The 25,841-nt window shown below is 43.1% G+C and overlaps 1 protein-coding gene across 3 annotated transcripts in view; it reads right to left on the bottom strand.

Moving 5' to 3' along the window:
• Positions 1-1,093: 1,093 nt before the first annotated feature.
• The window catches only part of pde4a (phosphodiesterase 4A, cAMP-specific), a 53,713-nt gene continuing 28,965 nt past the window's right edge, over positions 1,094-25,841 (bottom strand). The window contains exons 1-15 of one of the 3 annotated variants that reach the window (XM_015948525.3): positions 19,792-20,098; positions 18,235-18,420; positions 17,817-17,853; positions 17,611-17,681; positions 16,835-16,884; positions 14,003-14,115; positions 9,644-9,737; positions 9,396-9,559; positions 9,105-9,203; positions 6,952-7,116; positions 6,765-6,864; positions 6,494-6,648; positions 6,247-6,369; positions 1,947-2,129; positions 1,094-1,769 (exon numbers count right to left, since the gene is read on the bottom strand). In XM_015948525.3, the coding sequence (XP_015804011.1) occupies positions 1,266-1,769; positions 1,947-2,129; positions 6,247-6,369; positions 6,494-6,648; positions 6,765-6,864; positions 6,952-7,116; positions 9,105-9,203; positions 9,396-9,559; positions 9,644-9,737; positions 14,003-14,115; positions 16,835-16,884; positions 17,611-17,681; positions 17,817-17,853; positions 18,235-18,420; positions 19,792-19,985 (2,238 nt within the window). In that variant the 5' untranslated portion in view covers positions 19,986-20,098 and the 3' untranslated portion in view covers positions 1,094-1,265. Of the gene's footprint in view, positions 1,770-1,946; positions 2,130-6,246; positions 6,370-6,493; positions 6,649-6,764; positions 6,865-6,951; positions 7,117-9,104; positions 9,204-9,395; positions 9,560-9,643; positions 9,738-11,646; positions 12,144-14,002; positions 14,116-16,834; positions 16,885-17,610; positions 17,682-17,816; positions 17,854-18,234; positions 18,421-19,791; positions 20,099-25,841 lie in introns of those variants that run through there. The other 2 variants (XM_015948524.3, XM_015948526.3) reach the window with 2 other exon arrangements.

Below are 25,841 nucleotides of genomic sequence, written 5' to 3'. Positions count from 1 at the left end.
TGCTTCCCTGATTTCCTTTATTCAGTCATTGTCCTTCAAACCACTTCACCCGCAGAAGTTTCTCATTCTTAACTTTGGTGAGATTTGTCACGTATGAGACAAAAACACAAAAGGTGACTGGGTGTGACGCAACAAATGACATTTTGTTCTGATGATGAAATAACTCCGCGCCCCCACAACATATTCAGCAATATTCAAATATAAAATAGGCAAAATGTATGCTTGAAAGCATCTCATGGCTTATTCTCGGAAAGATAAAAAAAATCTGTCTAATAGGAAAAGAAGCTAAGCTTTGAAAGAGTCCACAGGTGGTCGTGGTAGAGTTGGTGATTGCTCTGCATCTAGAGTTCTGAGTTGTAATATTACTAGAAGAGCAACAAAGGAAGACTTACAGCCGAAAACATGTCACCACAGAAACTCGGTTACACACCACAACACCATGAACGGCGGGGAAAGAGCTTCAACAAGAGACAATCAAAATGAGAACAAAATCAGACTCTCCTGTCCCACAATGCATTGCTTCACTACAGCTCCTTTCAAGAAGCTGGTGTTTCAGAAAGGCACAGAGCCATCTTGCACCAGTAGCACTCTCCTCGTAAAGGGAAAAAAGGACACGGGACCTCTCGGGCCCCTTCATCGCAGCATCTTCCTCCTCTTCACTTCCACATCACCCTTCTTCTCCCCACACGCTGTGGATTTCCTTATTCTTATTTCCGACAGAAATGGAAAAAAATCACTGGCGCTCCTCTGAGGAGAGCGGCTTCTATGGAGATTCTAACATACAGGAATTACTAATACTGACTGAACACTAGTTAATACACCAATAAGGGATGGCTTATTCCAAACAAATTCATTACTGATCAATGTTCCTTGTGTAAATGCACACATACAAAGATACAGTCGTGTGCATGTGTGTGTGTGTGTGTGTGTGTGTGTGTGTGTGTGTGTGTGTGACTTCATATGTGTTTATGTGCATTCCGTTCACCAGAGTGCTACGCTGTCATCATCTCCCCATCACAAACGGTCTCCTATATTCATATTAGTCTGAAGTTCATCATGAGATCAGTCAAAGAACTTGTCACCACTCCAAATCTACAGTTGCTGTGTAATTAGCTTCTCTTTGAGCGATTTTAGTTTATTCCCTTTTTGAAAAATATATTTAAAGGTCTGTATTGTCGTTGCAGTTTTATTTGTTCTTGGTTTGGCCATTTAAAGAACGAACAAGGTAATGTGTGCAAGTTAGGAGGGAGATACAGGAGCAGGACTCATGTATCTTCAGCTTGAGAAGAAGAATCTTCCTCTTCTTCTACAGGACTTGTGTCATAAAGTCTTTCCTTTCCAGACTCCTCACTCAGCTGAGTCTTCAGTTCTTCTTCTACTTCCTCCTCCTCCATTGGCACCTCCTCCTCCTCCTCCTCAATGATGTCCTCATTCTCCTCTGTCATAATATCTTCCTTGTCCTCATTTTTGTCCTCCCTGTCCATGTGACTGCAGTCCTGTGCCACATGGTTTGGTGTGTTTTGGTCCTCCTCGTGTTCCTGTTCTGTCTGAGAGCTCTCTTCCAGGGTGAGCTCAAACTGAAATTTGTCTATGCACGCGTTTAGCTCCTTGTCCTGACCCACAGGAGGTGGTGATGGGCTTAGGGGGATAGTGCTCTGGTACCAGTCCCTGTTGTCTTCCAAGGTGTCAAGGATTTCCTGGGCATCGGGATGCACGAGGTCCCCCCATGTCTCCCACAGTGGGTGAACGATGTAGTCAATGAAGCCAACCTGCATCCAGAAAAAGAAAAACAGATCATGACGGACTTGTCTGAAGCACCGAGTTGCTGTGCTTCCTGTGACTCATCATTAATAATGTAGTAAGATTACTGCTGTGATCAGAGCTGGCTGATCAGCACCTACAGCTCTAACAGTAATCCAGCTGGGTCTTCCCTGCTAATCGTTTACCTGACTTTTTTCCACAGATGCGGTGTGTTTATCACACATGGGACTGATCTCCATCCCCCTCTCCCTTTCCTTGTCTCCCTGCCTGAAGAACTCCTCCATGATTCTCTCCGTCCATTGCCGGTACACTGGTAGGGGCTTTGTTGGATTACTCAGGTCAGCACAGTGCACCATGTTTCTCAGCACCTGCACAAAGTCTGATGTTTATAATGATGCATATGCAAGATGATAAGCACTGTAAATCTCTAAAGTCTGAAACTCACTAAAGAAAGATCCTTTTGGCATTTTGAAGTTTAAAATCACCAAACCTTAGATCCTTATTACGTAACGATACTATTTGATTCCCACACTTTATTTTTAAAAGATATTGAAACAAATTCTTCAAGTACCTTAGTAATAACCTGCCCCTTGAATTCAAGTACCTTTTTACACATATTGTGCTTGTTTTTAAATGATAATTAAATTCCAAATAGGATATGGCAAACTCATTTTAAAGCATTCTTTATTCTTTAAATTGTGAAAAACATTAACATTAGTTTAAGGTATAGTCTGTTCTTAAGTGAAGTTTAATCTGTTGCCACGTTCCCCAGAGTTAGATAAGTGGGGAAAATCATTTTGTAACCAGCCCAGTCATTCTCCCGATCTGGCCAGATTCAGTTGGCTTTCAAAAAAATCTAATCACGTTTATTTGTATGGCACATTTAAATGCAACCGTGTTGCCCAAAGTGCTGAACATAGACATATAAAAACATTAAAAAATTTAAGCAGTCAAGTAAAAGCACAATAAAACATTAAAAATACAAAACTACAAATCTGACATAAGAAATAAAAAAAAAAAAAAACAGGACTACCAAGCCAGCTAGGAATAGTAAAAGCTGTTGAGTAAAAGTACGTTCTCAGTAGCTTTTTAAAAGGAGCAACAGATGACGCCTGCCTAATGGAGATAGGCAACATATTCCACAGGGTCGGCGCTGCACAGAGAAAGATGTAAAACCTCTTTTCTGTGGCCTTGCCCTAGGTACATTCCACCTATACTGCTCAGCCGAACGCAATCCACTAGTTGGAACACATGCCACGAGCTAGAAGTAAGTCCATTCAAACATTTGTTAGCTAAAACCAAAATCTTAAACTGCACACGGGACTTAACTGGGATCCGATGCAGAGAGGCAAGAACTGGAGTGATATGATCAAACCTACATGTGCCAGTCAGGAGACGAGCAGCGGCCTAGCAATACACCCATGATTAATACCCAAGAAAATACTATTGCAGTAGTCTAAACGAGATGTCATAAATGCATGGATAAGCTCCTCAAAGTCATTCCTAGTCAAAAAGGATTTAACCTTATAAAGTGTGAAAAAAAAACTCCAACCTAACTATTGACTTGAACATCAAAATTAAGCTGAGAATCAATCTTAACACTGAAATTACAAACAACATCCTTTCCCTTTAGCTTAGCAAGTGAATGGTAACAGCTAGCATTTTGTGTGAAAAAATCATGAAATTTACTCAATATTTATCCTAATTTGTCTTGGTGACCTCAATAATCATATCCACTGTAAATGAAAGTAATAAGTAGCATGAAGGAAATGACAGGAGCCGATTTAGACTTGGGACTACAACAAAGTTCCGCTGTAAGCCGGTGCTACAGGGCATAAGGACACGACGCAGCAGCCACAACCTACGTCATCTGTCATGTAGGGGCTGCATGACTTCATTTTCTTTAAAGTTGACCGTCAAGTAATGAAAATCAAGTCGACTTCGACTAGTCGTTGATGACATCATACACCTGAAGCGGCTAAAACTGAGGACGGGTGACCAAGCGTTTTTTCCGACGTGGGGTGGGGTGGGGGTTGATTCGCTGGAGTTTTTGACAATTAAAATTGCGCCCACATTTTCAAAGTTAAACACATTTCTCTTAACAACGGTAGTTTCTGCTTCAGCCCTCTCCCCCCTCCCCTGCGCAGCGGCCACAAACTCACTGATGCGCCTGCAGCCTCTCGGAGTTCCTGCTGCTCTAAACATTAAAATAATTATTTCATTTTCTGTTCCTCACTTCTGATTACCTTCAATGGTGTCTGTTTGTTGCAACCACCAGGTACAAAAACTAACTTGTTTCTATGTGACTATTTTTCTGTCCTGTCTGTTTATTATCTTCCTGCATCTCCTCTCAGTCCTAAAGAGAAACTGCTACCTGGGTTCATATATATTCACCTTATGAGTGCAGTTCTAAAAGATCTACCAACCGCAAAAACAGTGGAGTGCTCACCGGCCACATCAGTTAGGTGCGTCACCGAGGACAAAACAGGTGATGCGCCCCACTCCACAGCAGCGAAACGCATCAGGCACAAATAAAAGACAGAAACCATAAAAGGAAATGAGCCGACATGAACGATCGCGTGTTAAATTTGTTTTATATAATGTTACTGTGGCCGTGCTCAGGACTCAGATGTCTGGAGCGCGTCAACGATCAGAGCTATGCATTCGCAAGCTGGTTAAGGTTAGGATTGGGGTGAGGGGAAGGTTAAATTGCAAGAGGGTAAAGGTCACAATTCGGTCAAATGTCCATTTTACCGCGGGCGTCAGATACTGACGCTCTGGCACAGCGCGTCACCTCCAGACGTGCAGGGGCTCGTAACCTGCTGTCTTTTCAGAGGACTGCATCTTGTCGGTCATTATCACGTGACAGCGACTAGTCGATGAAAGGCATAAAAAGTCACTACAGAGCAGTAAATTCGACTAGTCGACTAGTTGATACAACCCCTACTGTCATGTACTTGGCCATTTTAATACAACTTACTATGCTGCTCCAAAGTGTTGTACTGGTAAAAACCTAGTAGCTACACCATTTGTTGTTTATGGAAGTAGGTGTCTGTGAATTTGAATGACTGAAATGCTAGCTGTTACCATTCACTTGTGTATGCTAACCTAAAGCAAATGAATCAGATTAGGAGAATGACTGGGCTAGTTACAGAATGTGTTTCCCCACTTATCTAACTCTGGGGAATACATCAATAGACTAAATTTCACTTAAAAGTGGAATTTCTCTTTAAGGCTTTTGTATATTTTTCTACTTTCTAACACTGCTTTCTTGTCAAGTAGCGTATTGGTTTTGGTTAATCATGAGCATAAAACTTTCTAACGAACACTATCCGGGTTTGCAGAAGAACTAATTTAGTCAGTAGCTAATCTTTTTTGTATAATCTTAAATATAAAGACAGAAAAAACTCAGACAATACACACCTCACACACAGTAACCACCTGCTCAAACATTTACAGCAAAGTCAAACAACAGTTTGTTGTCATGGTCTGCGTCTGCGTCTTCCTTCATGTGTCTCCTGATGTTTCTCCATCCCTCTCTAGATTCCCTTTTGTGTCTCATAGCGCCCTCATGTGTCCTTTGTCTGCATCTCAGTTATGTGTCTTATGTTGTTGCCCTTTAAAATCATTCCTCCCAGGTCCTGTATCATTCATTCCCCTGCTCAAGAGCTTGTGTGTGTGTGTGTGTGTGTGTGTGTGTGCGTGCGTGCGTGCGTGCGTGCGTGTGTTTGTGTCCATTCCCCACTTCAGTGTATGTGTGTGAGTGCATTTTTGTGTGATGGTGTGTGTGTGTGTGTGTGTGTGAGTCCTTCCTGCAGTCTTTAGTTTGGTTTTGTGTTTATAGTTTTAGGTTTATCTGTCCTCCTTTGGTTCGGTTTCCCCATTTAGATAATTATTGTCACCTGCCTTCCCTCCAGCCCTCACTCCACACACCTGCTTCCTGTTTCCTTAATTGTTCTCCTTGTGTATTTAAGCCCTGTCTTGTCTCTGTTTGGTGTCGGTCCATTGTGGTAATTCTGTCAAGTCTTCTCGTGCCTCTAGTGTTTGGAGCTAGTCTTCTTGTGTCTCTTGTGTTTTTGGATCTCCAGATCATTATCTGGATTTTTGGACTTTTGGCTTCCAGCCTTTTGGGATTTCTTTTTGCTGTTTGGTTCATCCTAAAATAAAAGGATTTTTTCTTTATATTCAACTCCTGCCTCGTGTCATCCTGGGTTACTGCATTTTGGGTCCTACCAACCGTGTATCTCGACATTTATGGACATTTATGTAAATATAAATGCAGGAATTTGCTTTCATAACTGTTCATTTACTGTATATCTGCCTATCTTAGACTACAAATATCATTTGTTTTACCTCACACAGGGGGTCGCAGTGAGTGTTATCTGTATCATTATAAACAATGTACCTATTAGTTATTTCTAAGAGAAGTTTTATTTATTTAGTTTTAGTCGAGTCAGGATAACTTGTCTGAACTTGCAGGTGTACCTGTATCCGATCAGTGTAATGGTCGAGCATCAGCACTCCAGAACTTGTCACTTTTTTGGTTTCTACCATAGTCTTGAGGTCTGCCAGCAAACTCATGTGTTTGGACATATCTGTTGCCAAAACCTGGGAACAAATGTGATTTTAATATGTGAGAGGAGCATATAGAAATACTTAGAAAATATAAAGTCAGAACAAGTGAAGAAGGTTATATTCAACATTTAAAGTGAGCATGTTATGAAATACCCACCATATCGATAACGAGTTTCCTCAGGCTTTGTCTCTGCCTTTTGCTGAGGTTCTGGAAGATGTCACAGTTCTCCTCATGAAGCAGCTTAAAGCCCACAGCCAGGTGATGGTTCTCCAGCACAGACTCATCGTTATACATCAGGGCTAACTCTGAGTCTGACAAAACAAATGTCAACAAAAACACATGAATAATTATTGTAGGATTACTGTACTGTCAACTGATTAAAATGAAAAGGTTCTGAACTAAGCAATAACTTCCTGCGTTCACTCACTGGTATTTATGAGGAACTGGTTTGACACTCCTGGATGGTCTACATCATGAATGGCAGCAGCAAATAATGCTGCTAATATCTCTAAATCGGTGAAAACAGCCTGTCCGAGAAGACAAACAAGAAGTTGTTTTATTTCATGTTAGACAGTTGAAGTGTTATTTCACAAAACTCAAATAAAGATGCTTACATCGAGAGCCGGTGAGGACAGCAGCACATGAGTGGACTGGGTGACATCAGCAGCATGAAGGCTGTTGTGGTAGGCGACATTGGCGTGGTAGTGGTCTTCCAAGGTCATCACATAGGTGACAAAAGTATCCACAGGGATCCGAAAGGTCTTCAGTAGATCTCTTTCCTGCAGCAGCAACATTACATAGGACTTATTCTTATCATTCAATCCAGACCTTTAGTTTCATATGATGACACTTTAGATACAGGTGATACTCAAAGAGTTAGAATATGGTGCAAAAGTTCCTGCAAAGGGTTCCCGAGCCTTTAGATGGTCTCTCGGTCGAAGCTGAATTACTGAAATAAATGGACTTATGCACCACATTGTAATTAGTCCAGTTTCACCTGTAGAATGTATCAACATCTCTAGCAATATTAGAATTAGTTGATTAAATCACAAATGCAATAAAAGATGGGCAGCAGGAATGTTTATAGACCTAAAGAAAGCATTTGATACCATTGACCACAAGATATTATTTACAAAACTGGAACGCTGTGGCGTTAGAGGAGTGAGAATAAACTGGATAATTAGTTACTTAAAGAATGGACAACAATTAAATGGGTCAACACAAATCAGCTTACATGGATATAAACTGTGGTGTGCCTCAAGGGTCAATTTTAGGGACCAAATTGTTCATAATCTATATAAATGACATATGAAATGTAACAAGGATAATTACATGTATTTCATTTGCAGTTGGTACCAGTATCTTTTGTTCTTGGGAGAGTTTACAACAGCTTTTACAGACAAAAGCAGCAATTGATCGTGTAAAATTGTGGTTTGATATGAATAAATTGTCAATGAAATTAAGTAAAACTAAGATAATATGGTTTGGAAAATGAAAACTACCCAAACAACTACAAGTAATGGTAAATATCATTGAATGGGTGTGTGAATATACATTTGTGGTGTTATGCTGGATCATAAAATCTGCTGGAAGCGTCACATCAGACATGTAAAACCAAAAGTGGCAAAAAGTACTGCTGTTTTCGCAAAAACGAGGCAATTCTCTACTATTCAATGGTTGATTCATATCTGAGTTACTGTGTGGAGATCTGCGGACATACATACAAATGCACTTTACAAAAGATCATTCATAAAGTGGGATATCTGGAGCACACAAATTCATTAAAATTGAAAGTGGAACAAATAATGTACAGAGCAAGAAATGATCAATTACCAGATCATATTAAAATGTTTTTAAAGGAGCGAGGATTACGAGTTGAGAGGTGAGCTAAATCTTAGAAAACACAAAACGTGTACAACAACGAGGTGAATGTGCATGGTAGTCTGTGGAGTGAATTTGTGGACCGGTCTGGATGATTTATGAAAGTTTACGTGAATATAAATCAATTTTAAATTTTTATATTAAAAAGCCCAAATCCAAAACATGGATGTAACCCAGTAGAGGAGAGAGACTGGCTGGAGCAAACTGGTCCTGAGTACTTTACAAGGTGCAAACAAACAAACAGAACAGGTTGTCTTCTTCAGAGTCGAAACGTTAGTTCTGTTTGTTTGTACCTAGTAAAGTACTCAGGACCAGTTTGCTCCAGCCAGTCTCTCTCCTCTACATTTGATGTCCCATGGGCTGTGGGAGCACCTGATGTCCCTCTGGATGATGCAAGCTCTTCTACTTCTATTAATGGATGTAACACAGCTTAGAGTTCTCTGTGGTATTTTGATGGGTGAGGTTGGAAAATTGTTCATCTAATGAGACTTATTGTGTAGATTGAGTATTTTTTACATGGAGAGCGATTTAATTATAGAAATATTTACATGTGTATTTTTGTTGAGTCAGTTGGGGTAGGATTTAATGAGCATTGGCTTCTTCCCTTTTTAAACTGAATATAAAATATTTATTCTTTTCTATTATTTTTTGTAGGCTCGATAGCTATACCTGTTTTCTTTTATTTTGTTGTTTGTTTTTTCTGTAAACAGTTGTTTTTATTTCTATCTTAGTTGTTATGTTCAAATAAAAATCAATCAACCCCTCAATCAATGTGTCAAAGATGCAAACTAAAAGCTGACAAGATGTGTTGTGTGCACTACATGCAGCTTTTTACAGTTTTTCTGCCAAATGAGTGAGTAATCTCGGTTTCTGCTTTTCGTCTCACCTGAAAGATGGCAAACATGATGCAGCTGAGGGGTCGGTTGTTGGAAAACTCTGCCACATGAAAGATATTAAGGCCCCACTTGTTCAAGTCATCCAGCTCCTGCAGGGATGTATGCAGTGTCATCATTCATCATGCAGTTATGTGTCCATCAATGGAGATCAAACACAAATGTCTGCATGTGACATCACTGTGACATCATTATGTATGACAGCAAGGTTTATGGTAAATACGGAAACGTGTTTTCCTGCTTCTGGGACTGTGGTAGTGTGTGCCGCTGTTGGCTTCATTCACCCTGGCTAACGCCTCCTCGTGTTCCGTCTTGACGCCAAACCGAGGCAAGGTGGAATTGGAAAGGCTGGAACTGTGTGTCAGCTTCTTCACACCGCTGATATGACACATGGGCTTCTCTCTCTCCCTCAGAGTTGGAGACGGGATCTCCACCTCATTCTGCTTGTCTGAAAGGATCAAGGGTCCACGGTCAGCCACTTTACCTCAGAGCTAATTAGTTTGTTGGTAACAGAAGGGCAGGTTTGCTTCACCTAGAAAGGTAGTGGAGATGTATTCTGATACTTGGTTCCCTGAGCGACTCATTTCTGACAAATGGGACAGCTCCCTGTTCAACATCCTCTTGAACTGAGAACAGACAGAAGTGAGTCACAGAAATTATAATGTAGAAGCACATCATAAGTAACACATTATTTACACTGCAGTTCAGATTACATTTGCAAGCACAAACACAGGCAAAAAATTCCTTTGATTTCAATTTGAGAAAATAATTATCATCCTGATGTATTAGAGGGTGAGGAGATCAATTATGAATCATCCGTCCTCCTTTTCTCAGCTGAGAACAGGCTGTTCGATACCCCGGCTTGCTTGGCTTTTAAAATGTGTCGCAGCAATGTGCCATTTTTACATGTATTGTTCCTTCTACATCTGCAGTGTCAGCCACAGTCTGCAGGTCCCAGACACAAATGTGATCAAGTGAATACATTATCCCCACAGAAAGGCAGGAAGCTGAACGTTCTCCTGCTTTTATGTAACGTTTTGTGTTTCTGCAGATGCGGCGGGGTGTTGGAAGGATTTAATGGCTCCCCGAGACATGAGAAGGTACATTGAGATTTGGACAGACCCCTCAGTCTGTGTCCTAATGACTGATCTTTCACACATAATAATCTCCATGGCAACCGGAGCAGTTGCCATAGCAACTGCCTCCTCACAGTCAGTCCTTCAGCTTGATGTGAGAGCCGTGGCTGTTTGGGTGACATTCTGAGGGAGTCGGCAGGTGTCTCTGACCTTTACCAAGGTCAGTTTCCCCTCGCTTTCATCTCCTCCCTGTTGATGTTCTGTGCTCAACAACCCCCCTCCTCCTCCCCCACGAGGAACACAAAACTATTAAAGCAAATCTGTTTTCATCTCAGACTTCTTTCTGCTTCGCTGATATTTTTACACAACATGTCTTACCACCATATTTCCCTCACAAGCAGCTCTTCTTTTCCACAAATGATCTCACCTCACAAGCAGAAAATCATGCAACCAGTCATACATAAAGGGTCATCAGGAGCCCTGAAAATCGTAGCCCAGTGGCACACTTAGGCAGCGCATCACCCCCCCTTACCCCCACAAACACACTCTTTCATTCTTTACTGCCTTAATGCTGTCATGCTGAGTCATGGCTGCCAACCAACACGTCTCTAATGCCAGTCTAAGAGCCAGGACAAACAACACTCTTCCTCTGACACTGACTAATGAAGCAAATGTATATATATATATATATATATATATATATATACAAAAACACACAGACACGCAAACAACCGTGTATGCACTTAACACACCTGCATGTGTGTTGGGGGGGGGGGGGGGGGGGGGGCTATACCTTTGATTTCAGCAACAATCATGAACATATATGAAAAATGTGACTGTGACTAAAATCGTCTTGACTCTAAAGAAAAGCAATGTAAACTTGATTTTTAGAGTGGTAAAACCAATGCAACTAATTCATAGTAAGTATAGAAACACCATTTTAGCTCATCAATATATGTAATGAATGCAGTCAGAAGGATTAGAGGAAGAAAAAAATACATGTTTTAGTTTTCTTTTAATAGAAGACGCAACGTCCTGAAGTTTGAGTGGAGGTCAGCCTTAAGGCCACAGGAGGGATCTGGTACTCCAGGGTAAAAAATAGAAAATGTCTGTGTGACACAGTAAAATACTAAATCTTTTAGGTGTTTCTACTTTTTTTCTAACATGTTGCAGAAATATTGACCAGGTGTGGAGATGTAAACATCTGCTGTTCACACATCTGGCATCTTTTACACACCACAGAGATGATGAGTTATTTTTAACCTTTATGCCTCCTGTCTGGATTCATAGATGAATTATTGCACATGTTCTAATACCTAATAGATCTATAACCAGGTACTGAACTAAAAAACTGGGATTACCTCGTATATGACTTGTTTATAATCTGAGTAAAGGAACACAAAGTGTTTAGAGCATTTATCCAACTTCACAACGCTCAGACCTTGTTTATCAACCCTACCTGGTCCCACCAACCGATGAGCCAGGGCCTTGAGCAGGTCTCACAGAACAGGTCCACTAAGGGCGTCCTGCGCTCTGCCGCCGTCCCACCTCCCTCCATAACTCCTCCATCAGCTGCACCGAGGTCCAGCTCTGCCCCTGGCCTCCCCTGCAGGGGACTGTAGCTGGAGGAACGGGGCAGCCTGTATCCCCCTGGTACAGGCGAGGCACAGGGGGATGGCTCTGGGTCAATAGTCTCAACCACACCCATGTTGAGGGCATCCGGAGGTCTGGGCCTTTGACACAAGAAGGAGGTGCGGTAGTGAAGCGGGGCGGGTGCACTGTGGGTGCCCCAGTGGCATGAGGGTGTCGTCAGGGTGCGGGGAGAGAGGCTACAGCCAGTCAAGCTGGGACACTCCAGAGTGGCAGCTGCCCCAAGTTGGGGAAAGGGGAAGGGGTGAAGGGTAGGGTGCAGATGATCCTCTTCTACATATAGAACTCCACAACAGGCCGCCCCGTCAGTCCTGAGTCAGGCTCCAGCCTCTGTTGTCAGAAGGTGATGGTCTCCCTGATGGGCAGACCAGGAGCCCCTGGGTCTGCTTACCGTGGGGACTACATCTTATCCCATTTGCTGAGCAGGCTGACCCAAATCTCTAGTCCCCACAGAATAATGATGGATGCTGAGTGAGTAAAGATGGAGGGAAATCAAGAGAGACTGTGAGAAGGGCACAGACGAGAGTTGATGGAAGAGACGAGTGTTAATTAGAAATAATAGGTAAATAAAAAGAGGATGTGGCAGGAACTGAGTGGCTTAACAGAGAAACCAGATGACTGGAGTGGAAACAAAGCAGAGCTGGCAAGAGAAAACAATGGCTGTGGTCTCAGAGGATGGAGGTAAAGGAAACTTGGATGACAGCAGTAACATCGGGAAAAGGAGAGGGGGTGGGAGGGATGAAGATGGGAGAAAAACAAGAAATGAAAGGCTCTGGTAGAAAGAGTCAGAGGGGGATGGAGGCAGGCCTCAGACGATCGGGCTGGAGAATCGCACCAAAGCTTTGGTCTGGAAAAACAGTCTCCCTCTGCCTGCGTCTCCTGCCCCTCCCCAACAGTACAGATCCAAAGCCCCGGCCCAGTCCTACCGGTGCATCAGCCCGCCTGTGCCACTTCTCAGTCTGTTCACAGGCAATCGGCTCGCCTCCTGATTGCTCCTGTAACCAGTCCTCTCCTTCAAGTCACGCCATCTCTCGGCTGTCCAAAACACCAGCGGTCTAATCCTGCTGCTTCGGGCTGCCGATCGTCCTCCAATGCTCTGCCTCTTGCGCCATTTCCCAGGATGCTGTAGACAGCCCTCGCAAGCTAATCAGGCAGTGGCTGCAGGCGCGTGCATGTGTGTGTCTGCGCCTGGCTCCTGTTTGAGGCTGAGTGCGCATGTGCGACACGACAGCATGGATGTCTGTCAAAATATGTGAGTGAGCAAGGGTGTGCGTGAGAGTGAGAGACTGAGTGGGAATATTCATGAGTGCACCTCCGTGTTGGAGGATGTCTTTGGCTCAGCTGCAGCTGCTGCTGTTGCTGCTGCTGACATGCAGAAAGGTGTTCACAGAGACGAAGTTTGACCCCAGAGATTCTCCTCACCCCTTAAACATGTGGATTGTTTCATTCTGCAATTTTGTTTTCATCCACATGTTTGCATTAAATGCCCAACTGATTGTAAATGCAACACGTAGTAACACGGAGAATGGAATTGAACAAGGTAACGGTGCTGTTTCTTTAAGACAGGCGACTTTTAAAGGAGTGTCGCCTTTCTTTTATTGGTTGTTGCTCAAACCACATGTCTTGTGGTCAGAGTGGCAAACCAATGAATAAGCAGGACGGGCAGATCCTGCTGCTTTTAGATAGCAACCAAGGTTAGAGCAGAGACATCAGCATCAGGACCAGTCTTCCCCTCCCACTCATAGACACTCTCATCCTTTTCCTCTCTCACCTCATTCTCTCTCGCTCTCTCCATCTCTGTGCCCCTAAAAATAAAAATGCATGGATCCTTAAGAAGCCTGTGCATGCTCATGCAGGCAGACTCTTGGATTTACTGATGGAATAATAAAATGGCCATTAACTGGTGTAACATGGCTGTATGCCATGCTGCCAATCTCATCAGTTAAAAAGCATTCATATGATTAATTTATTGATTGACGGCTGCACCGGAAAGAAGTTCAAAAGGGACTATTATCACTTTTTAGGCTCAAACACTGAACTTTTTCAATGAAAGAGGATTTTGCTCAGTAGTTCGGTAATTACATGTGTTTTAATATTTCAGTCATGAGAACAACCTGAGTTAACGCTGGTGAAAATGTGTGTTTGCGTGGATTTTATCTGCACACCTTGTTGGAGGCCATCTCACTGACTGAGCGGTGTGTCTGAATGGTTTCCAGCTGGTCCAGACACCAGTCCAGCTCCTCCAGAGTCTCCTGAGCCATCTGCTGGTATGTCTCCTCTGCGGAGGACACACAGACACACACACACACAATAAACCGACAAAAACAGATAAGCACCGTTTCACAGCTTTAAGGTGCAATATGTGAGAATGAAGTAAGCGTGACATCCTGTGGTCAAATGTGCTTCCTGCATCCCATTTTTCTGAGTAAAAAGGCACTTTCCAACCATTGTTTCATGATTTTCATGGCTGTTGCAAGTTATAAATCAGCACCAAAAGTTTCTAGATGACAAATGAGTCATACTCAGTAAGTTGATAAATAGAAAATAAATTGTCATATCTGCTGTTAGCACTTTTAGATATTTTACAATAGGGAGCACTTACTACACTTATTACGGTAAATTGTCTCCTTTAAGGTTAGTTTATGCTTGACACGTTCGCGAGGTCCACGCGGAAAAGTTGCGTCATTTTAAAAACCACACCCCTCCACCATGCCTCCGCATGGCCCAAACTTTCCGTACCGCGCACCTAGGAAATTAACCACGCAGATGGTCGGACGCGGAAAAACATGGCGGACCGGCAAGAACTAGTATGGCAGAGGTTCGTAAATACAGACATTTGTATGATTCAGCTCTCAAAGGTCACCGTGATCAACATGTTGTTAATAATTCTTGGAGAGAAATAGCTCGCACTGTCGGAAAAGACGAGGACGCTGTTAAAAAATGCTGGAATGCCATGTTGTAAACAACAGTAACTTTTTACTTCTACTATGGTGTAATGTTGGATGCATGCCGTAGAGCTCCATGCTGCCCCCTACAGTTTGGGAGAATATTGTCTCACTGCAGAGACAAGCCGCATGAACCATAAACGCTGCAAGTTGTGATGCTCGTTCCATCCGCGAGCCGCATCACCAAGCGGAAAGTAAATGTGTCAAGCATAAACTAAGTTTAACAGGAAGTGTATTAGTTTGTCGTCTTGCTATTAGCTTGCTGTTATTGTTCCGAATTACTCAAAAAAAGAAGTAAAATACAGCGATTGACTCATTATTCACTGCACACACGTTTCACTGTAACATCAAGTAACCACGTCTGTCTTTTGTTTTGTTTTTTTAAGGAGAAAAACTGACAACCTCCAGCCGGCCGCCAGTATAACCTTCCTACCAACATGAATGAGACGTTACACTGTTGTGTGATTATTTCACAGAAGAATTTTTACATGTTGCTCCTTTAAAAGTTTCCACCTAGACTGCCTAAAACAATGTTTAGGGCTTCTTTTTCATTTGTTTCTCATAAAATGAAAAAAAAATTAATCCTTTTTTGCACAACATTATGCTTGTAAAGTTGTTTTCCTTGCAGAACCAGAAACATTAATGATTTCATCTGGTCAAAATATTAAGACAGCACAAAGTTTCTACTGTTATTATATTAAGGTAAGACAGAACCATTATTGTCTCCATCTAATTCTCTTATGCATATTTTTGCAGTCAGGAAGGAGTTGTTGCACTGATGCAAAAATGAATATGATGCTGCTACTCCTAAAATGCTTTTGTTCTCTCCTTCTCGTATATTTAAATGGGAACACCATTACTTTGTGATCCTTTAATGCAGTACGTTGTTGGTGTTAAAGTCTTGAGTTCTGTCTGTCAAACTGTGTTATTGTTGGTGTTTTTCATAGAGTAAATACATTTGAACATATTGTAATTGGTGACCAATTCTATGTGTAAAGTACGTTAAAAATCCACTTTAAATAAATCTTAGCCGGGTTTTCTTTTACTGAACATGCAGACATGAACCAGCTTTATCTTTAGTAGTTAGGAACTAGCAGTGGCGTGTCCAGATCTTTTAAAATGGGGTGGCCCAAGTGAAGCACAACTTTGTGCATGTGTGGCACCAATTGTTATGCTTTTTTTTTTTTACCCCCAAGCCTTTTGTGGACAATGAAAAGCCTATTTGAAGGTAAATTACTGTGGTGACACCTGGGGTGGCCAATCAGATTCCAAGGGTGGCATGTGCTACCCCAGGCCACTCCCTGGACACGTCCCTGGGAACTAGCCTAGTGAACTAGACCAAATTCTTGCTTTGCATATATTTATTTAGTCTGGCTTGCCAGGCTAGTTAGGAACCATTTAATGTCTAAATGAACAAAGAATACATAAAATAACACATTCCTCTGCCAGCAGCTTCTGTAGCTGAAAACTCAGCTGTTCAGGATGGCTTTTGCGAGACCTTCATCACCACCCTCTCCTTGTCCTGCTCTTATTCCGCCTTTCCCGGGATCCTTTGATTTCCCTCTTTCCTATTCATTTTCTCTCTCCCTTTCCTAACATTTTTGTCTTTTCTCATTTTAAACATATTTTAAATTATTTTTTTAAATTTTTTTTTGTTTTTCTGAAGCGCCTCATGATTTTTATCTTGAGAGATGCTATAGAAAAGATTGTCTTCTTCTTCTGTGCTAAATATTAGTGAAAAAAGTGCTGAAGTGTAAAGAAGTTGGGAGTCACCGAAGATAATAACACAAGTGTCTCCTTAATAAGATAATTTAAATGAATGAACAGAACCTCTGCATGGAGCTGTATGTTAAAATAAAAGATGTTCAGCATTTCTAAAGCTTCAGCATGATTAATACTTTAAATATAAGCTGTAACTGCAGCTAATGAAATATTCGCTGGATCTGATAGTGACATTACTGGTGATGCGTTTAAGGGGTGTAGGAGCTTTCAGGGTGATAATGAAAGAGAACTACCTTAGATGATAGGTTTTAATTAGCTGACACAGCTTACCAGAGAGTGTAGCTTGGGGAACAGTGGGTTGGCTTGTCACTGGTGACCTCCTGTGGACAAGCACAGTATTAAATCAAAAGAAGAGTTGCACACTGCTGCCCCCTTTTGGGGTACAACGTGAAATGAAAACACAGCCAATATGAGAATCAGACAACAAAAGGCTCAGTTTGCACAAAGAAATTAAGTATTTGTTTTGATGTGATTCATTTATTTGCTTACAAAAAAGAGAAAAGTGTCAATATTAAAATCACACTTCATTTTAAAAAGTAAATTTGCTAGTTTCAGTCCAAAAATAGCCAAATCCAAATCTCGACACCTGCTCCCTTTTGAAACTGCTGTAACAAACGTGTTCCAGGAGAGTCGTTTTCCAGGGTGCAGCTCTGTGTAATTATAGAAGCTGATAACTCAGTGCTGCATCTCTTTTTATATCATATTGACGTGGAGCTAAAAGCCTGCCAGCTCCTTCTGTCTGCTGCTTTACAAGAGAGAACAATTTTAGCATTATTGACCGTCTCCATCGTCTGGGCAACGAGTCAGGGACACACATCTAAGGCTTTAAGCTCCGCGCTCTCGGTCATCAGTCAGCTAGCTGGAGAGATGCCAAATGATGCTGATGATATTCTCCCTCGGCATTGTCTGAGACTCATCAACTAGTTAATCATGATTTCCACATAGGAATAAGGAGATGGGTACGTTCGCATACACGCTGCAAACAAAGAAGATAGTCGTGATGAGCACAAGTGTGGGGCAGGGGTTTCCCACTGCATGATACTGACTTGTTAGTGGGTGTTGTGACATTGGCGAGGATGGTGAAGTTGCTTCTTACAGTTCGTAGGCTGGCCAACACCTGGGTGGGGGGGGGGGGGGGTGGACAGCGTAGGAGGGAGACAAGGAGCGAGGGGAGGGGAGGACAAGTTCACTGCACTACCTTGCCACCTCTAATAGCCATTTACAGAAATTAAGCAATCACAGGAAAACTTACCTGAGCAAAGGGGGTGACAATCATGTCTTCGGCGTGCCTTCAGGACAAAATTAGGACAGAAAATACAGTGAATTAAAGAAAAGTGAGCGTGAGCAGCTGTGGTGCTCGTCATTAGTGTTTATGTGTGAGGCTGCTTCTGTGAGGAGGATGTTTATCACAATCTGTGTGGATCTAAACATAGGGATGACCCTGAAGGGGACGGTCTGGGTGGTTTAGCCTTGTTTAAAGATGGGGCAGGAAGAAAAGCACATGATAAAGCATCTCCACCATGCCTCCATTAGCATAATGCTTGCATAATTACAATCACACTCTGTGCTGCGATGATTGGGATCATTTGCAGCTGCTGTTTTCACTCTGTGTGTGTGTGTGTGTGTGTGAGAGAGAGAGAGAGAGAGAGAGGAACTGACTTTAAACTTACCCCTCACTGTTGATGGAGGAGTTGCGTGACATGGTTTTGGGGGATGTGTCGTAGTCTGAGTCTGAGCGGTACAGGAAGGACTCCCTGCGCTGGCTCTGGGGAAACGAAGGGTGGAGCACCAACCCAGGACTCGCCTGCGAGTCCATGGGACTGCGGCCTGGTGAGGGACCATTCTCTGCATCGAAGCTGAGGGACGAGAGAAGACAGGGACAAAAAGTGTTTATGTGGGTGTACTCTGCTGTTTTTGTTTTTTATCTCAGCGACTATCAGCAGAAAACTCTTGAAGGTCAAACATGCAGCCACTGGAGTTTGTCGTTGTACTTGGAGGGAAAGTTGTAGGAGGCATGAGACAGATGCTTTAGTTCTGACTCTGCACTAATGGTGAGTTGGCAGACTGCCACCAGGCTGTTCTGACAAGTCACGTCTCACAGTCACGCGTAAGTCAGCACACAGATGTATTAGCTCCCCTTTTCTGTTGAAGACTTCCCTCTGAAGACATGAATGATGACGATATTTTATTAGGGCTGAATTAAGCCCGATGGCTTTCAGATAAACTCAAGGATATTACATGGGGACCTTTGACCTTTGGTAATGCTGTGAAGCTGTTTTGCTCTGACTGAGTCCGTGTTTTGTTTATCTTCTACACACATGGATGCACATGCACACACACACACACGATGACGCACACAGAGTACAACATGATACTCTCCAGATTAACACACATGCATTGTTTTGCTACCTTAAGAGACATTTTTACACAAAGTCTGATATAACAAAGTACAAGAAAGGGAAATAATAATAATTTAAAGATGTTTAAATCTTGTTATTTCTTTATCTTTAGGACTACAAGTCAAGGATAAAAGGGCTTGACTTGCTTTAGATAAATGAGACACTGGTTTCAATTCTTCAGCAGGTCTAAAAACAAAGTCACATGACCAGGATCAGCATCTTCTACTTAAATGGAAACATGCATGAAGATATAAAAATTAAGACTCCCACAAAACTTAAATCAAATGATAAAATCTAAAAAAGCTTTTCTCTGTGTCAGAGTTCTGATGACAAGGACAAAGTGTAATTACAGGGTCTATTTTTACGGAGCATCCCTTTTTATCTTCTCAGTTTTGCTAAATTTGACAAACCCTTAAAACAAACACGGCCTTGAATGACTTCCACTTTGATTTCTAAAACTGGGCTTGGTATTTTTAGAGTTTTCTACTCATAAATCGGCCAATTAGAAGCCACTCCTTCTCCCACGAGGCTTTGGAAATGTAGCTACAGATCAAATTATCCTTAAACGAGCTCCTTCAGTAATGAAAAACACATCAAAAAATGTCTGCTGGGGGGAAATCTTCATTGCACATGCTAATCCTCTCCCTTTCTTCTGTGTGATCTCAGACTTCTGCATTCTGACTTCAGCGTTTTGCAAACTTAACTCCTTTTAAAATCTCCTTGAGAGCTGCATCACACTCACACATTTCACTAATGTTTCTAAATAAGACAGCAGAGTCTCCTCTGAGAAGCTGGTACACATTAAACGTCAGTGGTGCAGAACTGTACCTGCAAACACAATGAGATGTGCGTTTGTGCTCCTGAATGCTGCGGTTCAGCCTCAAACGTCGAAACAAAGCTGAGCCCACGTGTCCTCGGGGCTGATCGTCAGGTGACACAGGTGAGGTGAGCGAAGGGGCATGAGGAGGACCCTCAGGACTCTCCCACAACCTCAGCTGCCGTGTCAGCTTCCTCTGACTCATTGCTGCTGAAGCTGACCAGCTGAAGAAAACTCCCCCAGCCTACACTTACAACTGACTGTCTCACTCTCTGGATGGCTGCCTCGCTCCCACGCAGCCCCCCCCCCATCCACTTTTTACTGCGCGCACACGCCTCAGGCAGACAGAACTGCAGCAGCACTTGTGCACACTGCAAACTGTCCTCGATGAGCCAGTAACAAGGCCCGATCCTCCCCTCAGTCCTGCTCTCCCACGCGTGTCATGCTGGAGGAGGCAAAGTTCATCAACATGCATATCCTTTCCCGTGATCCTCGGGCCTCATGCTTGAATTCCGGTTCCTTCTTCTCACATCCACAGTTTGTTTTCTGGGTTTTCTCTGCTCTGCCTGATCCTTGCTTGTGCAGGTTTGTGTGTTCCTCAGGAGTGAAAGCTTCAGTCATGTCACTGCATCAGCTCATCTGACTTCCACAGCTGCCAGACCAGGAATCTTAAATCTCTGTCCCAGTTTTCTCAGTCTCCTTTACAACCCGCTAGCAAGCAACTTGTTCATTTAAACTAACTAGCCAGCCTTTTGCCCTTCTGCATATGCTAGCATTTATCTGTCCCCAACCTCCGTATCACAAGCATGTGCTCTCAACATCCTTATCTCACCGCTCACAGTTCCTCTGCAGCAACAGGAAGGCTGATCAGAAAGAGAAACAGACCACAGGCTACAGAATACAGAAACGCGAAGCGTCTGTGCAACAAGGATTTGAAGAGAATATACAAACAATCCAGGAAGAGGAGGACAAAAAAGGAAAATCGGGGGGGAAACGAGTTGACTCATAGCCTTGTGTAAATGTTTACTTGTTCCACTAAAGAGCGTGCGATGTTTGTGCCCAAAACAGTTTGTGTTTTAGCATCAACAGCCTCAGCGTTCTCTCTGGCCTTTGCACGTGCACGGACACGCTGCTGCTTTAACGTGTTCGGAGCAATCAGACCATGGAATAATTTTCAAACAAGGTGCATTAGGTCAACCACGAGTAATTAAGTGATGACACTCTAGATATAAATGGTAGCTAGCCTGGAGCTGGAATTATTTAACACGCATGTCACTCTGCAACACGCAGAAAGGCTTTGTTGTTAGGGAAAATGAAAGTTGGAGCAGCTTGACCGCTGCATGTGCCCAGGAGTCTCCCGAGGCATTGTTTATTATGTTCGTGATAGCAGACATTGATTAATACTTTTGCAGTGGCCTGGGTAACCCTGGAACCGCCGGAATGGCATTTTGAAACAACACGTTGGGGAGTGAGGCAATTTCCTCTGAGAGGAGGAAGCAAGAAGTCATTTCTTAGTGTCATTAACAATTTACCAAGTTTGATATTTGGCTGTCCTGTAACTGAGGCTTACTGTACTCCAGAATGATGTTTTAACTCATAAACATTGTTGCTAATGCAAATAAATGTAGTCGTTTCAAACGTGTCTCAATACTTTGTTAGGAATAAAGAAACGCTGCAACAGTATAGCTGAGTTTAGTATAGCTGAGTTTAGTATAGCTGAGTTTAGTATAGCTGAGTTTAGTATAGCTGAGTTTAGTATAGCTGAGTTTAGTATAGCTGAGTTTAGTATAGCTGAGTTTAGTATAGCTGAGTTTAGTATAGCTGAGTTTAGTATAGCTGAGTTTAGGGATCATAAAAACATGCAAATCAGAGCTTTGTGTCATTTAAATGAAATCAAAGTGTAAAAATGCATGACTTTTGTTTATTTGTAACCACAAAGCTCTCCTTGAGTGTTTCTGTCGATTATTTTTCTACTTTTTAAAATATTTTGGTGGCTATTTTGGTTGTTTGTGGGAACATTTAGTCTTTTAGTCTTACAAAGTCTGTATGCTTTTGATGCATTTTACTCTGACTGCAGGCCCTCTAGGCAAAAAGACACACACACACACACACACACACACACACACACACACACACACAAATACAATAAATCATTATAAATCAATATTTCTTTCAGCTTATTCATTAAGTGCCTAAATAAAAGCCACTCTGCACAAAATTCCTCCGTGTGTGTGTGTGTGTGTGTGTGTGCGTGCGTGCGTGCGTGCGTGTGTGTGTGTGTGTGTGTGTGTGTTTGTGTGCAACTGTGCACATACAGAGTGGAGCACAAATGAAATGTATTGAGAGTAGTGCCTTTTTTCTACCCTCAGCAGCAAAAATAACAATAAAAACGCATAAAATCAGCTGCATGAATTCCAGCTTTCAGCGAGCAGTTAAAAGCCCGAGCACGATGAAGAACACAGCCAAGATGAGGTGCCTTGTCAAGCTGTTCCTCCTCTCCTCTTCCCTTCCACATTCACCAGTTTAGCCTTTCATCTGAGTCTTTCCCTCACTTTTCTTCTTGGTAAGAGCCACTACCGTTTGCTTCTGACGCACAGGGGGCTGGATGGCGGCGCTTGTCTTGGAAAGTCACTTATGAAAAAGCCGCTTCTCAGAGCCTGTTTGAACAGTGTCTTTCAGAGACACACTGGGAAAATGTCAAGAATTCTGATTCACTTGACAGTTACTATTGTAATCTCCGCAGAGCTGATGAAGAGACAATTATTCTATCTCCCATTAAATACAGAGTCGCAGCTTGATATTAGCTGGTGAACCCTTCAGAAATGACTCACTCACACACACACACACACACACACACACATGAGACGCAGTGGCACATATACTCTCCAGTGTCTCCTGTAGCTGAACATTTCCGTCGGACTCTAATTTTGATGCCTGTATACAGAAACTGATACAAGCAGCACTCCACATGGGCTGATCATAGGCCGGGTCGTGGGCTGCCCTCTTGGTTTCGTTTTGTGAAAGCGGAGTCACTGGAGTGTATCGCCACTGACAATGATAGGATGATCGGAGGTCTCACAGGGATGGGGATTTGTGCCGATTGAGTGACTCCTTCTTGTTGATGATTGCAAACTGTCTGTTTGGAGAGGAGCACATTAAAGCCGCTGCCTCGCATGTTGCCATGCTACCTGGACTCCATCGCTGACGCACACTAGAGACACCCTCATGATAATGGCTGATGTGACTTGTGTTGCGTGAGAGAGGCAGCCACTGACTTGGAAAATGTAAAGCTGCCTTATTACGTCTGTTACACCACACTACATTGTGATTTGGCGGAGGAATTAGCTGCACAGGTAGAGTTCGGCTGGATTATTGAATTACAGCCGTGCGTGTTCTCACGCAGAGTTTTTATATATGCAGGCTAAGCTGGGGAAATTGAACTGTGCCGCTGCAGCAGAGCCTCATTTAGTCTCCTCTCTGCACACATTTCTGCAACAAAAGGCAGAGCCTGATTTCATGTCATTAATACAGCCGGCTTCAAAGGACTTGGGAGCCCTGACTCAATACAGCGATTAGTTTAATTAAACCATTAAGTCTATATGAGAGTGTAGAGGAGATTTACATACATCCTCTCCGCTGACCCTCTCCTGCCATTGATTATTCATTAACTACCATCACGCAGAAGCCCCTGGCTCCGGCTGGCTGCTGCCAGATCAGCTAATTCCCAAAAGTCTGGTTGGTGTCAGCTCTCCTGGGCACTGAGCGCTGCTGTTAATCAGGTCCTTCTGAAGGGATGAAGCCAACACTCATTCATTTAAACCGCTCCTTAAAAAGTGAACGCTCAATCTCAACCCACTGTGGGTTTTCTTTCTTCTCAGTTCAGTAAGTTAATGATTAGCCTTCCTTGAGTCAATCGCCTGGTCTTTCCCCACAACACACAGTCCATACACTGAGGCTCAGTAGAGAGTGACAGTTATTTCCTGCCCCCGCTTCCTACACTGCCAAGCAAGCACAGATGCTTATTTCCACGTGCAATTTCAGCCCCCACCCACCCATGAGAGGCACCTCACCCTGGCATTTAGCACCTGGCTGATTGCTACCACTGTGGGGGAGGTAGAGAGGGCAGTGGCAGGGAAGAGGAGGGAGGACTTGCAAATTGGGAAAGTGTGCTACTCTCACAGGTTGATCATATAATCACAGCTGTTCTTTGTTGCTATTGAGCACATTAAGGTGTGTAATGGGGGGGGGGGGGTATTCAGATACACTCTCAGCTAGGGAATGCTTTCTGGGCTGGATGCCAATAAGTGACACATCTCAAATGGCTTGTCCAGTGGCAGCTTGCCGCCGCTTGCTTCACCCTGCCCTTTGTGCTTCTCGGGCAAACACAGGAGGCAGAGCCGTGCTCGTGCCTGCTTACATTTTTTATGCCGACATTTACAGTACAGTGCACAAGAAGCAGGAGCTCAGGGGAAACACCGGTGCCACCTCACTTGGATAAAGAGAGGGCATCCGGCCACTATAGCCTCGTGGAGCATGGAGGAAAATAACGCACAGACATACGGAGAGAATCAGGACAAAGAAAAGATGCAAGAGCAGGAAAAATAGTTGAAAAGATCAGTGCGAAGACTGCTAATGAGACGATAAGTTGGCCACTCAAAAACTGCAGAATTTATACATTTTTCATCACCATTTGTGGGGTAGGAACAAATCTTCTGCTGTCTTATTGAAGCATTGTGACTTCCTTTGACCTGACTGCTGAAAGCTCATTAAACTCTTCAAGTTATAGGAGTTAAGAAACATCAGCACACCTCCCAGCATGCATTGTGTCTTCTGCTGTCTTATTGAAGCATTGTGACTTCCTTTGACCTGACTGCTGAAAGCTCATTAAACTCTTCAAGTTATAGGAGTTAAGAAACATCAGCACACCTCCCAGCATGCATTGTGTCTGAGTTAAAGCCCTCCAGAAAGCCTTTCTTTATCTGTTTAACAGAAAAGGCTCGAGTCTGGGATGAGTCAGAGATATTTTCTCAGATAGAAATGAAAACAATGCTAACCCTGATGGAAATTCAAACCCACTTCAGCCCCTACCCCCACACTCTCACTTTGGAAGTTGCCGGCGCTGCAGTGCCAGCCATCTTTTTTGAGGAAGGTCTGTGCTCATTGTTGCACGAAGGGTTGCAGCCAAAAGTCTGGTGCTGCAAAAAAGAAACTGGAACTTACATTTGCAGATGTAACAAAAATGTCTGATTTAGTCTTTTTTCCCCGCATAAACATGCTTGTGTTTTCACGTCATCAAGGCCATGATCTGATTGAGCCCCACCTCCTCCAACCCCAGCCGTCCACCCCACCCGGAGCCAGTCCCACTCTGTGCTGTGGTCAGATCACAGAGTCAGAGATTACAGCAGATTATCCTGCCCACAGGGACGGCCAACCCAACTTCGGGCTGCCAAACACGGAGCCGAACACAGTCTGTGAAAGTTTAAAACACACGCCTATCAGAAAGAGCCCAGAGGGGCTGGCTGCTATCATCATACACCTGGCTAGTGCTGCAGCAAAGGGATTTGGTTTATGAGATGAAAAAGGCCTGAGCAATCAACCTTATCTCTGCATAGCAACAGGAAATAGCCACAACTATCCGTTGTAATCTGCAAGAATACAATTCCAGGTGGTTCACGGATTTAGCTTTTAGCACTGTGTTGTCATTCACAGGAGGTATTCTATCTGTTTTTTGTTTTGTTTTTGAGTGAGGACGTGTCTTACTCTCTGTATTTCTCAAAACCCACCAGAGGCGTCCGTCACTTCACATCAACAGATCTCTGAACTCCTGGAAGCTCTCAGGAGCTTCTCCTCGAATGGAGGACCACACATTCTGTCACTGCCTGCTTCACAGGAGGCTCCACTTTCTGCTCTCTTCAGCTGCAGCTTCAAGCTTTCCTTTTTTGTTGTTCTGCTAATGAATTTATAAAGTTGGATTCTGCAAAGAATCAATATGCTGTTTCATTTCTGCATCTACGACAACATCATTTGCTTTTTTCAGGGAACACAAGGATCATAAATCCTC

Source organism: Nothobranchius furzeri, chromosome 5 (assembly GCF_043380555.1).
Source record: "Nothobranchius furzeri strain GRZ-AD chromosome 5, NfurGRZ-RIMD1, whole genome shotgun sequence".
In the NCBI taxonomy this organism is placed as follows: domain Eukaryota; kingdom Metazoa; phylum Chordata; class Actinopteri; order Cyprinodontiformes; family Nothobranchiidae; genus Nothobranchius; species Nothobranchius furzeri.
The sequence above is the reverse complement of the archived record's forward strand: the minus strand, read 5'-3'. Positions and strand labels throughout refer to the sequence as shown.